At 42.5% G+C, this 14,126-nt stretch overlaps 1 protein-coding gene across 2 annotated transcripts in view; it reads left to right on the top strand.

Moving 5' to 3' along the window:
• Window positions 1–434: 434 nt before the first annotated feature.
• Window positions 435–14,126, top strand: part of neurod1 (neuronal differentiation 1) — a 46,053-nt gene continuing 32,361 nt past the window's right edge. Inside the window, exons 1-2 of one of the 2 annotated variants that reach the window (XM_030343746.1) lie at window positions 435–563; window positions 6,328–6,554. In XM_030343746.1, coding sequence (XP_030199606.1) covers window positions 459–563; window positions 6,328–6,554 — 332 coding nt within the window. In that variant the 5' untranslated portion in view covers window positions 435–458. The remainder of the gene's footprint in view (window positions 564–6,327; window positions 6,555–14,126) is intronic. The other variant, XM_030343748.1, reaches the window with a different exon arrangement.

Here is a 14,126-nt window from a genome sequence, read left to right as displayed (position 1 = left end):
AAATATTTGTTAAAACTGACCTAACACACCTTCATCTTTCTCAACTGTGTGTGTGTGTGTGTGTGTGTGTGTGTGTGTGTGTGTGTGTGTGTGTGTGTGTGTGTGTGTGTGTGTGTGGACCAACTGTTGACAGATGGTCCAGTCTCCAAACAGAGAGAGGTATAGAAAGAGGGGAGATAGATGTAGAGAGAGAGGGGGGTGAAGAGAGAGGAGAGGCGGAGAGAGATGGTGGAGAAAGAGAGTGAGGGTGCAAGTGGGAGAGATATGAGGAGAGCGGTTACAGAGATAGGAAGAAAGAGGAGGAGAGAGAGAGAGGGAGGGAGAGAGGGAGGGAGGAGAGAGAGAGTTTTCATGACGTAATGAACCATATGGCTCGTGCCGAAAGCGACGGAGAAGGGGATGAGCCTCATCCCCTTTTCCCCGTCTCTCTCTCTCTCTTAGTCTCACTCTCATCTTGGATGCATAAAAGAGGACACACTGTGACTCTAACACACACACACACACACACACGCACACGCACACACACTGACTTGAGGATCTTGCTACTCTTCGTTGTGGAACAGGTATGTTTCAATTACTTTGTTAACAAATGCTAATATTTCAATTAAATAACAAAGATTGAATTAGGTGGCTTTAATATTTGTATTATTTTTAAGTTTAAAATACAATAATTGCTACAAACGTCAATTGAAAAGCTATTAACGCACTCATGCTTTTTTCAAGCACTCATGTTTATCAGTGGTCAAATTTAGTTAATAGAAATCCGACTTTCATATAGTGATTAATATATATTTATATATTTCCAAATAACTACAATGATTACATTCATAATACCAATAATATTTTTAGTATTTTTTTTATTATACAAACAACAAATATTGCTTTTGGTATTTCAAATAATTATATAATTATCTGTAATTCTATTTATAGATCTATAATTATATAGATAAAGTCTAATGTTCAAAATGTGTGCATCTTTTGCGAAAACTTTCTAGTGATTAAAGTTATGGATTTTCCTTCTGCTCAAACGTCAAATTTCATGAGTTTAATATTTAACTATAGATGGATAGATGAGTTGTTTAAAAACCTTTTCTGTATAGTATCCCTCTCTCTCCTTTCTCTTTCTCCACTCCTCTAACACACACACACAAAATACACGTTTCCAGATAATGACGATAAGAATGATTATAGTAATACAATAAAATAAATGATTTGACTATTAATAGCTGAAAATGACCACTATGTGTTTACATTTTGTAACACAGGCCTATTTGTTGTCATTCTTCCAAAAAAAGGAATCATAGACAAATACAATTTATGTATGCATGATGTAGGTCCCCTGTAGAGGTGCCCAATACGTCGATAGCGATCGACCACTCAATCAAAAAGGTTGTGCGGGTAGATCACGGGACATTCCAAAAAAAACTAAAAACTCTTTACCTAAAAAAAAAATGGTGCAAGAGGTGGAGTATCATCTCTATTGGATTGACCAATTGTTCGACGAAAATTGTCTGTCAGACTTTGACAAACGGTTTCAAGAATTTTCTTTACTCAAGCCAATCGCTACATTAATGTGCTATCCATTTAGGGAAGATGTTGAGGTTGATTTACTCGCATTAAAAATTGCAGGGGTGTTTCCCCTGCACACGTCCGCAGTGGAGGAAGAGATTTTGAAAGTACAAGCTGATATTGACCTTAAGTCCATGGCTCCTGGACAATTTGGGAACTTACTAACAAAGGAAAAGCACCCAAACATGAGGAAATGTGCTACCGCCTTGCCTTTTCCCACACAAAGATTATTTTGTCAAAATACCGTTCCACCATGACTGATGGTCATTTGGAAGCCTGCTTGAGACTAGCTACCAGCAGCTACTGTCTAGACCCTCGGTTCTCAAAGTGGGGTCCCCGGACCCCCGGGGGTCCGCGGCGCGTTGCCAGGGGGTCCGTGAAGAGCTTGTTGTTACAACATAAACATACCGGTATTTATGGAAAAAATGTTGGGCCGGTCGTCATTACTCCCGTCGGCGTAACGTTAAACCAACAAGAAATATGGGAGGAGTAGCGAAAAAACAGTTTTGCGGTTTTCGCGATTTTGCGAAAAAAAATTATAGACGCAAATGGGCGTGGCCTAGGCCAAAAGATGCAGCAGACTCCAGTGCATATGTGGGTACAAGTTTTTGACTGTGGGAGGTTCGGTGTGGGAGTTATAGCCCCAAACGCGTATTCCTTGGTATAGCGCCACCTAGTGGCCGGCATGTCTGGATTTTGTCGTCTGCCGTCACCTCACGGACCTGGATCTAGTCATGTAATTGGCTTGTGTGCACCATTTACGGTTTGAGCTGTAGTACCACTTCTACGGAAGGAAGTATAAGAAAAATCCTTACAAAAACAATAGGGATCCAACCTGTTGGCTTGGACCCCTAATAACAAGAAATGTGGGAGGAGTAGCGAAAAAACATTTTTGCGGTTTTCGCGATTTAGCGAAAAATATTCATAGACGCAAATGGGCGTGGCCTAGGCCAAAAGATGCAGCAGACTCCAGTGCATCTGTGTGTACAAGTTTTTGGACTCTGGAAGTTTCGGTGTGGCAGTTATAGCCCCAAACGTGTTTTCCTTGGAATAGCGCCACCTAGTGGCCGGCATGTCTGGATTTTGTCGTCTACGTACACACCACAGACCTGGATCTAGTCATGCAATTCGCGTGTCGACACCATTTACGGTTTGGGGTGTGGGCCCACTTTTAGGGAAGGAAGTATAACTAGAACTGCAAGCAGTTATGCAGGGGTCCAAGAAGTGTGCATTTCGCCGGCACAACGCGACAAGAAATGTGCGTTTCGCCGGCACAACGCGAAGCATGTGTTCAAAACGCTACCCTGAACCTGTGGATACAAAGGATTTGACTGTGGTAGGAGTAAGGAGAAGTCAGTGTGGCGTTTTCGCGGCTAAATTTTGTAGAAGATATACAATTTCCTCGTTTATGGCGCCCCCTAATGGCGAAATTTTCCGAAATTTTTATCGTACGACATTAAGGTTAGCACCAACATGTGTGTAAAACTTGGAGTCGATCCGATGTGTAATTTTGGATTTTTTGGGATTTTGGATTTTCCACGTCTAATTTAGCTAATAAACCAATATTCAAAACGCTACCGTTTCGTCGTCGAAGGTCGGATCAAAAAAGTAATGTAATTTCTTTGCGTGTGCGTCTGAAGATGCCTTGTGCAAAGTTTGGTGTTGATTGGTCAAGAAATGTGGGAGGAGTAGCGAAAAAACAGTTTTGCGGTTTTCGCGATTTTGCGAAAAAAAATTATGGACGCAAATGGGCGTGGCCTAGGCCAAAAGATGCAGCAGACTCCAGTGAATATGTGGGTACAAGTTTTTGAATGTGGGAGGTTCGGTGTTGGAGTTATAGCCCCAAACGCGTATTCCTTGGTATAGCGCCACCTAGTGGCCGGCGTGTCTGGATTTTGTCGTCTGCATAGTCTTCGCGTACCTGGATCTACTCATGCAATTGGCGCGTGTGCACCATTTACGGTTTGGGCTGTGGTTCCTCTTTCACGGGGAGGTAGTATAAAAATCCTTACAAAAACAATAGGGATCCAACCTGTTGGCTTGGACCCCTAACTAGAACTGCAAGCAGTTATGCAGGGGTCCAAGAAGTGTGCATTTCGCCGGCACAACGCGAAGCATGTGTTCAAAACAAATGGGCACGGCGTGTGCCAAAAGATGCAGCTGACTCCAGTGAGTCTTTGGATATAAAGGTTTTGACTGTGGGAGGTTCGGTGTGGGAGTTATAGCCCAAAACGCGTTTTCAGAACATTCCATTGGCAAATTAGGACACACAATGTCGTAGTTTTTTGGCGCCGCCTTGTGGCGAAATTTTACGAAGACAATTTTCCTTTTCCAAATAACTCCCGCCCACATTAATAATTCTTGGCCATATTTTCTATATAGACTCGGGATTGCCCCTTGATGGTTTCCCTCGTGTTTGAAGAACATTCCTCAGGCCAATTAGAAGATATACAATTTCCTCGTTTATTGCGCCCCCTTATGGCGAATTTTTCCGAAATTTTTATCGAACGACAGTAAGATTAACACCAACATGTGTGTAAAATTTGGACTCGATCCGATGTCTAATTTTGGATTTCTTTGGATTTTTGATATTCCACGTCTAATTTAGCTAATAAACCAATATTCAAAACGCTACCCTTTCGTCGTCAAAGGTCGCATCAAAAAAGTGTTGATTGCATTCTTTGCGCGTGCGTCTGAAGATGCCTTGTTCAACGTTTTGTGTCAATTGGTCAAGAAATGTGGGAGGAGAAGCGAAAAAACAGTTTTGCGGTTTTCGCGATTTTGCGAAAAAAAATTATGGACGCAAATGGGCGTGGCCTATGCCAAAAGATGCAGCAGACTCCAGTGAATATGTGCGTACAAGTTTTTGACTGTGGGAGGTTCGGTGTGGGAGTTATAGCCCCAAACGCGCATTCCTTGGTATAGCGCCACCTAGTGACCGGCGTGTCTGGATTTTGTTATCTGAGTAGCGGTGCCGATTCTGGATCTAGTCATGCAATTGGCGCGTGTGCACCATTTACGGTTTGGGCTGTGGTTCCACTTTCACGGGGAGGTAGTATAAAAATCCTTACAAAAACAATAGGGATCCAACCTGTTGGCTTGGACCCCTAAAAAGAAAAATCCTTACAAAAACAATAGGGATCCAACCTGTTGGCTTGGACCCCTAATAAAAATCCTTACAAAAACAATAGGGATCCAACCTGTTGGCTTGGACCCCTAAAAATCCTTATCCAACCTGTTGGCTTGGACCCCTAATGAACACTCGGCTTTTACATTACGTCAAACTCCCTCAGGCTTTACCTTGCTTTACCCCTGCTTTAATTTTCGGCCAATAGTAACTCTGTTAACATTGCGTCAACCTGTCAACGCATCCTCGAGTCTGCCCTGCGTTCACACCAAAAGATGCAAAAAGATGCCGCGCAGCACGATCCCATTCAAAGTGAATGTAGAGACGCGTTGCGGGTTTGCTGCCGGACCACTTGCTGCCGAGAAAACCGGCAGCAAAATTTGATTTGCGGCGCGGCAAGATTTGATTTGCAGCGCAGCACTCCCGTGCCCGCGCTGCAGGCGCGTTCACGTATTTTGCGGCGCGTCAAATGCTGCTCGAGTTGAAATATTTCATATTTTCGGCAGCAAACGCGTGATGACAGTCAATCAGCGTTCAACAGCGTTGCCAAAGCTGTGTTTTGCGTCCCCTTCAAAGCTTCATCCATATATGCATGGCATGCCGAGCAGGCGATTTGTTACGATGGACCATTGGTAACAGTAGGTAACGTGTTTACGTGGGTGAATAATTTAACTGTTTTGCACCACTTTACAATCTCTCTTGTAAACCAATCCTTGCAGACATTTGGAAATAAACATGTCCTCTGCCGTTGTCCCATGTCCATTGTGACAACATTGGGCAATGTTGCCGTGTCATGTTTTTGCTGGATTTGTTTGGGGTGTGTGTGTGTGTGTGTGTGTGTGTGTGTGTGTGTGTGTGTGTGTGACATTTTTATACACACATTTATAAAAAAGTAAAATCTATTTACATATTGTAAAGTTATGCCAAAATACCATAAAATGCTTATTTAATACTATTCTGGTATTAGCACTGAATGATTGAAGCATAAAAGAGTTCAAAAGCATCCAACAGAAAAAATAGACATGAGCCTATATGATTACATTTGTGTTACGGTTATGAGGGGGTCCTTGAAATAATTTCTGCCCTATGGGGGGGTCCCCGGCCCCATATAGTTTGAGAACCCCTGGTCTAGACAATGCGACCCTGGCTGACTCCATTCAGTGCATGTCAGAGTATGTAATCAGTATATGTAAATAAATCGATGTTTAGCATTTTTCAGGAACCGTGTTCAGTAGCTCTGTTCAGTTTAAGCCAGGTTGTTTTATAGCGAGGCCCTTTGTGCTCTGAGTGTCCCCGGGCCCCTCGATGGGGGCCCCCACTCTTGGTTTTTTCGGTTTGATTTCACTTGAATGATTCTAGACGTTGCGGCTGGTTGCAATTCCTCATGTGGTTCATGATGAGCGGGCTCCGACAACATGTGGGCCCTGTGTGCCGTCTGGGGGTCATCTATCGAGGGCCTCTGGGTCGGTCACAGGAGGGGCCCCTGCAGGGGCCCTGCGCGCAGAGCAGTAACTTTAATAGAAGCCCTTATTCTAACACTTTAGTATTGGTCATTTAACAATGATGTTAAAGTCTTGTACAGAAAGTTATTCATAGTAACTCCAAACCATTTCTATGCTTTAATTTAATAGTTTAAAATGACCAAGTGTTGTACGGAGGAGTGCGTGCTAGAGGAGGGCGGCGTGCGGGAGCCACGTGAGGAAGTGGAGGGGGAAGAGGAGGATGACCGTCAACGGCTCGAGGAGGGAGACGAGGAGGAGGGAGAAGAGGAGGAGGATGAAGGGGAGGAAGATGGAGACAACAAACCCAAAAGGCGAGGGCCGAAGGAGAAGAAAATGACCAAAGCCCGCATGCAGAGGTGTTTCATTATCATCATTAATTATCCATCATTCATTCATCATCTAGAGATCATCTGTTGGGTTTGATTTGAAGAAAATAATAGTTATCATGTTTTATGAAGTAATGCATTAGTTATTTTCAGAGCCTTAAGTTTGGTTCTGTTCTCGGGTGGTGGCGGTGTATTAAAGTAAAATAATCTCTGCTTAAGAGATTTAAACTAGGTTTAAAATGAGATAAGGGATGGCTTAATGTTATTTAAAAAGAAGTGTCGGGTTTAACAGATGATTTACTGACCTCATAAGATAACAGAGCTGTCTCCAGCGGCGGAGGGCAGAGACTGTTGACTCTTGTTCTGCTTTCTGTTCTTTATCTGAATCGGAGATCCGAGTTCTCCGGAGGCCAGGAGGGGGATATTTGGTATAAAGTGCACGCACACTTTAATTACTTGAACTCGCACTTTGAGTAAAGATAAAGATATGGTTCATAATGAGGTGTTTATATAATTAATTTAATTTAATAAAATTAATTAAATGATTAATATAATTATCTTAGGTGGTTTATATTCTAAGATGTGCTTTATTTATCTTATATTCGATTTATTATGTTTTGTAAATGTATATATGTATAGATAATATATGTATATTAACTGTATACATTACAGTGTAGGATTAGATTCTACGTGTGATTGTAGCTAGGATTAAGGTTTGCTTTTATTTATTTTTTTACGAGAAAGATATTGGATATGCTACATTTTGACGCTTGGGGAAAATATAATCATCACAGGCCAGCCTCGGTGGGAACCTGTCGAGGATTCAGTCAGTCCTGCTTTAATGAGCACTCAGTCCTCCTCTAATGTCGCTTTCCCACTTAAAATATATAAAATAAAATTTCCCACTAAATATATAATACAGGTTAAACTTAACATAGACTGTATGGCCAAATCCCAAAGTGAGCCCTGACTAAGCCCTGGACTAAGGACTAAGGACTCACAGACTTAATTGATCTCAGGTGCTAAGTGAGTGAGTGCGTGAGGCCACATCGGCTCAGATAGGTATATATGGGATTGGGACAGCACTTCACGAGAGCACATGTTACCTTGGCAACGTTTAATGACAAAGATGCTGCTGACACTTGCCGGTTTGGGAATTCTCTTTTTTCTTTTTTTAATGCAATGAAGACAATCGGCAACAGCAATTTATTGATATTAGAAAAATCTAATTTTTACTTTTGAATACTTCAGTATAAAGGATGTATTGAATCAGGTGATTATTGGCCTACACACACTAATCATAAGTCAGAACGGGCTTCATTTGGCTGAATTATAAAAGGTATAATTAGTACTATGAAGAGCCGTTTGGTAGCCAAAAGAGCCTCTCTTTGGTGAGCTAATCCAAATGATCCAGAAAAAGGCAGAAATTCCCATCTGGTTGTGCATTGACAGTAGAGTCGTCTTGTTGTTTACCTTCCTAATTTATGGATTTCCCTATGGTCTCCGTGGTAAACGTCACAACATTTTGAACTGTGGGTAATTCCCTTAGGTGAAGTCTACACAGTGTGGACTCAAACCCTCACGCCCTTTGGAATTCGATATTGGGACAGCCCTAAGGCCTTAATAATTTTGCGAGAAAGCACATCAACGTCCATGAGTCCGGACATTGGTATTGGGCCTATAGGACACAGGCTAAACTGACTTAACATAGACTGTAAATAATACAGGTTAAACTGACTTAACATGGATTGTATATAATACAGGTTAAACTGGCCTTAAATAGACTGTATATAGTACAGGTTAAACAGACTTATCATAGACTGTATATTAGACAAGTCAATCTGACTTAACACAGACTTTATATAATACAGGTTAAACTGACTTAACATAGACTGTAATACAGGTCAAACTGACTTAATATAGACTGTATATAATACAGGTTAAACCGACTTAACATACACTGTATATGATACCAGAACACTGACTTTCATTATGTTTACATTAGTGGAAACCATCTCAGCTAACGTTTTCGTCTTCTCGGAAAGATAAAAATGCATATCAGATGCGATCGAATGCATTAGTCACTTGTCATTGCATAGCACATCGTAGTATCGATCGAATACATCAATAAATCAGGTCTCAACTGTTTTGGCGTGTTTCCCCAAAAGTTAGTGGGTAAAGGGTCTATGACACCATTGACATGCAACCTAATCGAATGTAACTGACCTCTATTGGGAAATAAAGGTTGCAGAATGTTAAGGTTGCAGAATGATGTGGCTCAAACTGCTGGAATCTGGATTCTCAGCTTACATATTCCTTATCATGTGTACAGATACAATGGCGTGAAAAATATGGCTTTTAGAAGCCTACCTGCCTCATTCTGGGCAGACTGCCATGCCTTGTATGAAGAACCTTTCCTCAAACCATAACCTTGTTCTCAAAGACCTGGACATGGGCATGTTCAGTAAAAGTTGACAAACTAATGAAAATATATATTTGTGCCTTCAAGTATATACGTTTTGTGTTAAAGAAATGAATGTTGTGTCAACCATAAGGTGACTAAAATAAATGGTGATCATCACACATAAATACCCAAATGTATAATTCCAATCCCAGAATCATTCAAACATTGGTAAAATAACAAGCACTGCAACCATTTAAGCTTTACATTGTGTGTCTGTTTGAAATATTTAAGTTTGAGCTTTGTTTGAAGCTAGTTAGGCCTAAGCGGGGCTAACGTCAATGGAGGTCAATGACAAAAAGTGAAAATACGCAAACGTTTTATAAATCAACATCGTTGAATCTCAACACGTGAAAGAGATATCGAGAATCTGTTTAAAGAGGAACTTCCATTTAAGTCATGAATGGATTGCAGCATAAAGAGGGAGCTCCGTTTGAAAAAAGGAAAGGGGACAACTGAAGCCTAATGATGTTAAACCCCGACAGTACCCAGACAAAATGAGACCTTAAAATACTTGACAAAAGAACCCCAGCAAACAAAAGGCAGATAAATAGGGACCGCCAAGACCAACTATCCTAAACACTGCTAGCAACAAAGATCAGCAAGACCAAAACATACTTGACGTGATGACCGTGATGACCTCCGAAACAGACTGAAACAGAACAACAGATGAATTTTCAAAATCCTGAAAAGAGCTGCTTCAGCAGGTACTCCACCAGACATGGAGATTAATGTTGAAAAGGTCCATCCTCCACTGGTGTCTAAGCCTAAGGATTTAACAGCCCCTCCTAGAGCAACAAAAAGAAAGATTCCTGGATGCAGGGTAAAAGGCGAAATGCTATGGCGGGCATGCAGCCAGGGACACGTTTTCTCCGAGACAAACTATGTTTTCAATCAGGATTACTCACCCCATCTACAAAATAAATTAGTGAAAGTCCATGAAGTAATGAAATTGCTTGAAAAAGACATAGGGGCCCTATTTTAACGGTCTGAAACGCAAGTGGGAAAGCGCAAAGTGCAAGTAGCTTTGTGAGCAGTTCTACGGCGCTATCGCTATTTTACAGGCGGATAAATGACGCTTGCGCCGCGGCGCAAGCGTCAAAAGGGTTGGTCTGAAGCAGCCTAATTACCCGTAGGTGTGGTTTGGGCGTTACGTGCAACAAACCAATGAGAGTGCCAGCTCCCATCCCCTTTAAGAGCCATGAACGCATTTGAATCGGACGAGTTGATATTTTGACAGCGCGTCTGCAGTCTCCGATGAGACAGATGCACATGAATTTGCAAATGGCTTAGTTTATTGCCAAATAATGTGGCCTAATTCACACATGGAATAAGGGGTTTTCTTCCACAACTTCAGAAATACTGAGTCCTCAAATAAATTTCGGCAAAGAAAACGTATGATAGGCTATAACATATGATATGCGGTAACTGTGGTTCTATTTAATGATATACGCAATACATTATAAACATTGTTTCTTATCAGTATTGTATGCTATCATAATATGCATGTGTCCCCACGGTAATAGACATTGCCATTGATTGTATTATGCGTTACGTGTTTAGTTTGCCCAAGTGAAGGAGTTCAAGTAGGCTACCTCGGGGTCTTGTTCGCAAGTGAGGGAACTATGGAGCGTGAGATTGGCCGGAGAATCGGAGCAGCGGGGGCGGTATTGCGTTCGCTTTACCGCACCGTTGTTACGAAAAGAGAGCTGAGCCGCAAGGCAAAGCTCTCGATCTACCGGTCGATCTTCGTTCCTATCCTCACCTATGGTCATGAGGGTTGGGTGATGACCGAAAGGACGAGATCGCGGGTACAAGCGGCCGAGATGAGTTTTCTCAGAAGGGTGGCTGGCGTCTCCCTTAGGGATAGGGTGAGAAGCTCAGCCATCCGTGAGGAACTCGGATTAGAGCCGCTGCTCCTTTACTTAGAAAGGAGTCAGCTGAGGTGGTTCGGGCATCTGGTAACGATGCCCACTGGGCGCCTTCCTTGGGAGGTGTTTCAGGCACGTCCAGTGGGGAGGAGACCTCGGGGAAGACCCAGGACTAGGTGGAGAGATTATATCTCAACACTGGCTTGGGAACTTCTCGGGATCCCCCCGTCAGAGCTGGTCAATGTGGCCCGGGAAAGGGAAGTCTGGGGCCCCCTGCTTGAGCTGCTCCCCCCGCGACCCGACCCCCGATAAGCGGACGAAAATGAGATGATGATGAGAGTGTTTAGTTTGCGTGTGTTTAAACAGAGCACACACGCGCGCCCGCATTCATTAATTCTTTTTAACACTCACTCGCGGTAAAACAATTTTTTTCACGATCAAATAGGCCTACTCATCAATCCTAAAAGTTATGGGCATGTAGGCCTACACGATGTCTGTGTCAAGAAAATATGTGTTTGCTGTACGGTGTTTGCAGATGCATTGATTAAAAAGTAGCCTACAACTTGTTACCGCTGCATCAGCTGTTCTTTCCCAAATAATTTACCAAGAATGTGCGGCTAGGTAGATGAGAGAAGCAAAGTGTATGCGCGAGGTGCACAAGCAATCCGTATGCATCGCATGCGCATGTATGCTTGCGCCCTTAAAATAGCATCTGAACAACGCGCCACTGACTTTAAACCAGGTATTTCCTGGTCAGTTGCGCAATGGTATTCAGAGACGGCAAAATACCGTTTGCGCCAGAACACGCCTCCTCCTTCCGCCGAACCGCCCCTTGGGGCGCAAGATCATTCCCTAATTTACCGGCGAGTGGCGCAGGTGGCAAAAGAGCGCTCTGCGCCAGTTGTAAACTAGCAACGACACATGCGCCAGTGACTAAGTCACTTGCGCCGGATGCAAGATAGGGCCCATAAAGTGTGTAGCCGGTACAACAGAAGCTTGACCTGCATACCGGAGAGAAGACCTGAGCGACTCTAAAGCATGCTGCCGAAGGAGCTTACAACATGGAAGAGTCAAAGGAAGGGCAGAGAAGCAATGTGAAGAGTGAGAGGGACACGGTGCTGTCACTTTAACTCTCCTTTGCATACTGAGCAATGAACAACATATGCATAGTTACGTTATTTAGGTGAATAATTATCATCTGTTATCACAAGTCTATGCAAGCTATACGGAATAAAGTCCCCCCATATTTTTTCAGAAGCTGTCCCAAAAGAGATGGGACCTATAGGATGCATTAGGTGGTTAGTGAGGTCCCCCCCCCCCTTCACTGTAGGCGTCTTTGAGTGTCTAGAAAAGCGCTAAATAAATTCAATGAATTATTATTATTATTATTATTTGCGAGTGGCTCCTCTTTTTGTAATTTTATGTTCCTTTAACTATTTATGTGGTCCTACGTCAGGCAATGTCTTTTCTCTGTAAAGTAATGGACATTTCTTTTAAAGATCTGTATGAAGTATGAAGATGAAAATGTGATGTTTTGTTCAATGTATGAACACAGGTTAAAGGTATGAAAATGAAGAGTTGTCGAAGGAGCGTTCCATCTTCGAATACGATAATATATAACTCAATATGAAATGAGAAATGTGTCTGGACAAAACAGTACCGCTTTTATGCCGCTAATTTTCTGTTAGCAGCATAAAACCATTCCCAAGACACGCCCAACCGTCCACTCTGCACCAAGATAACCCCACCATTAGGGTATCACCCCAACCTTTTCATTTATCACAATGCACAAACCGACCATGCTGGCAACATGCGCTCTAGTGGCTAAGGGCTGTCAATGACACCAACTACAACAACACTTTGTTGAGCAAAACTTGAAAATGCTGGTGTTTGTACGCTTCTCTCTACCCCAAGGACTTTGAGGCCAAATGGAAAGCTCTAATGGAAAAGGTTGAAATGTCCTTGTTAGCCACGAAGGACCAGGGGTCTCATTTATAAAACTGTGCGTGGGATCGTTACTAAAAATGTGCGTACGCCCAGAAGCCAAGTTTTGCGTGCGCCAAAAAATATTCAGATTTATAAAACCCTGCGTACGCACACCGTACGCAATCTTTGCTTTATAAATCACAGACTGCCTACAAGTGTGCGCAGCTGAATCAGCTTCACGTTCCGCCCTGTACACGCCCCTTTTTAACCATAAATGGTCAATGCAAATGACCTCATGAATTCGATCTGCATATAAAACAGACTCAGATGCAAGTATTATGTCTTGTCGGAAACAATGGCAGAAGTACTGAGAAAAGCAAAAAAGCGAAATTTCACGGAGGTTGAAGTGGAGACACTTGTGGGTGAGATGGAGGCCCGAAAAGTAGTTTTGTTCGGCGGTCACGGGATTGGGATCGCCAACAACAAAAAGCAGAGTGAGTGGCAACATGTTGCTGCAGCAGTGTACTCTGTCAGTAGCAAGGAGCGCAGTAGCGCACAGTCCCAGAATTAAAAAAGAAGTGGTCTGACATAAAGTTACATATTTTTATGTAGCCTACCAATAAATTGTTATGGTCCCTAAAGACCATCTCCCTCCGAATCCTGTCATTTGCATGGTCCGCCAGAAGTGCCATATGGTGCAGCATTAACCACTGCGCTCACCTCTGCATGTATAGGGTTACGGTAATAAGACTGACCGAGAACACCTTGGATAATCAGTTTGTAATCATCCACATAAAATGTTCTTGAACATAACCCCTTTTTAATGCCTGATTTGTCATGAAAAGCATCAAGAGTAACGGACAACGATTGTGATGAGGAGTGTGGCTTGGTTTTCCACACTTGGGATTTAATTGACATTTATGTGTTTACAGTGTCACATAAAAATATTATGTTATTGACACATGTTGGACGGATGCTTTATTCCATGCAGTCGCGCCGTCAGTGGACAGTATGGAGTGACGGGATTAAATATATTTTTTTTATATTCTAAGGTGATGTTTCTGGAGTTATAACTGAGAAATAACACAGTTGACTTAAATTATTCTGATTACATAGATTTAACGCATGATACGGGTTGAAATTAAATTTATGAAGGGCGATGATAAAACATAATCGTTCTTCTCACTCTACAATTCTTCGGTCTGACTTCAGTTCACCACCACACCATCTGTGTCGCAAATTCTCCTTTTCCTCCAAACCATGCGTACGCATGGGTCAGAGTTTGCTTAGGGCTGCGCACATATTCCCGTCAAGTTGTTTTTTTATAGATCACAACCTTGGCGT

Source organism: Gadus morhua, chromosome 20 (genome assembly GCF_902167405.1).
Source record: "Gadus morhua chromosome 20, gadMor3.0, whole genome shotgun sequence".
NCBI classification, from domain to species: domain Eukaryota; kingdom Metazoa; phylum Chordata; class Actinopteri; order Gadiformes; family Gadidae; genus Gadus; species Gadus morhua.
This window is presented reverse-complemented; position numbering and strand designations above follow the sequence as displayed.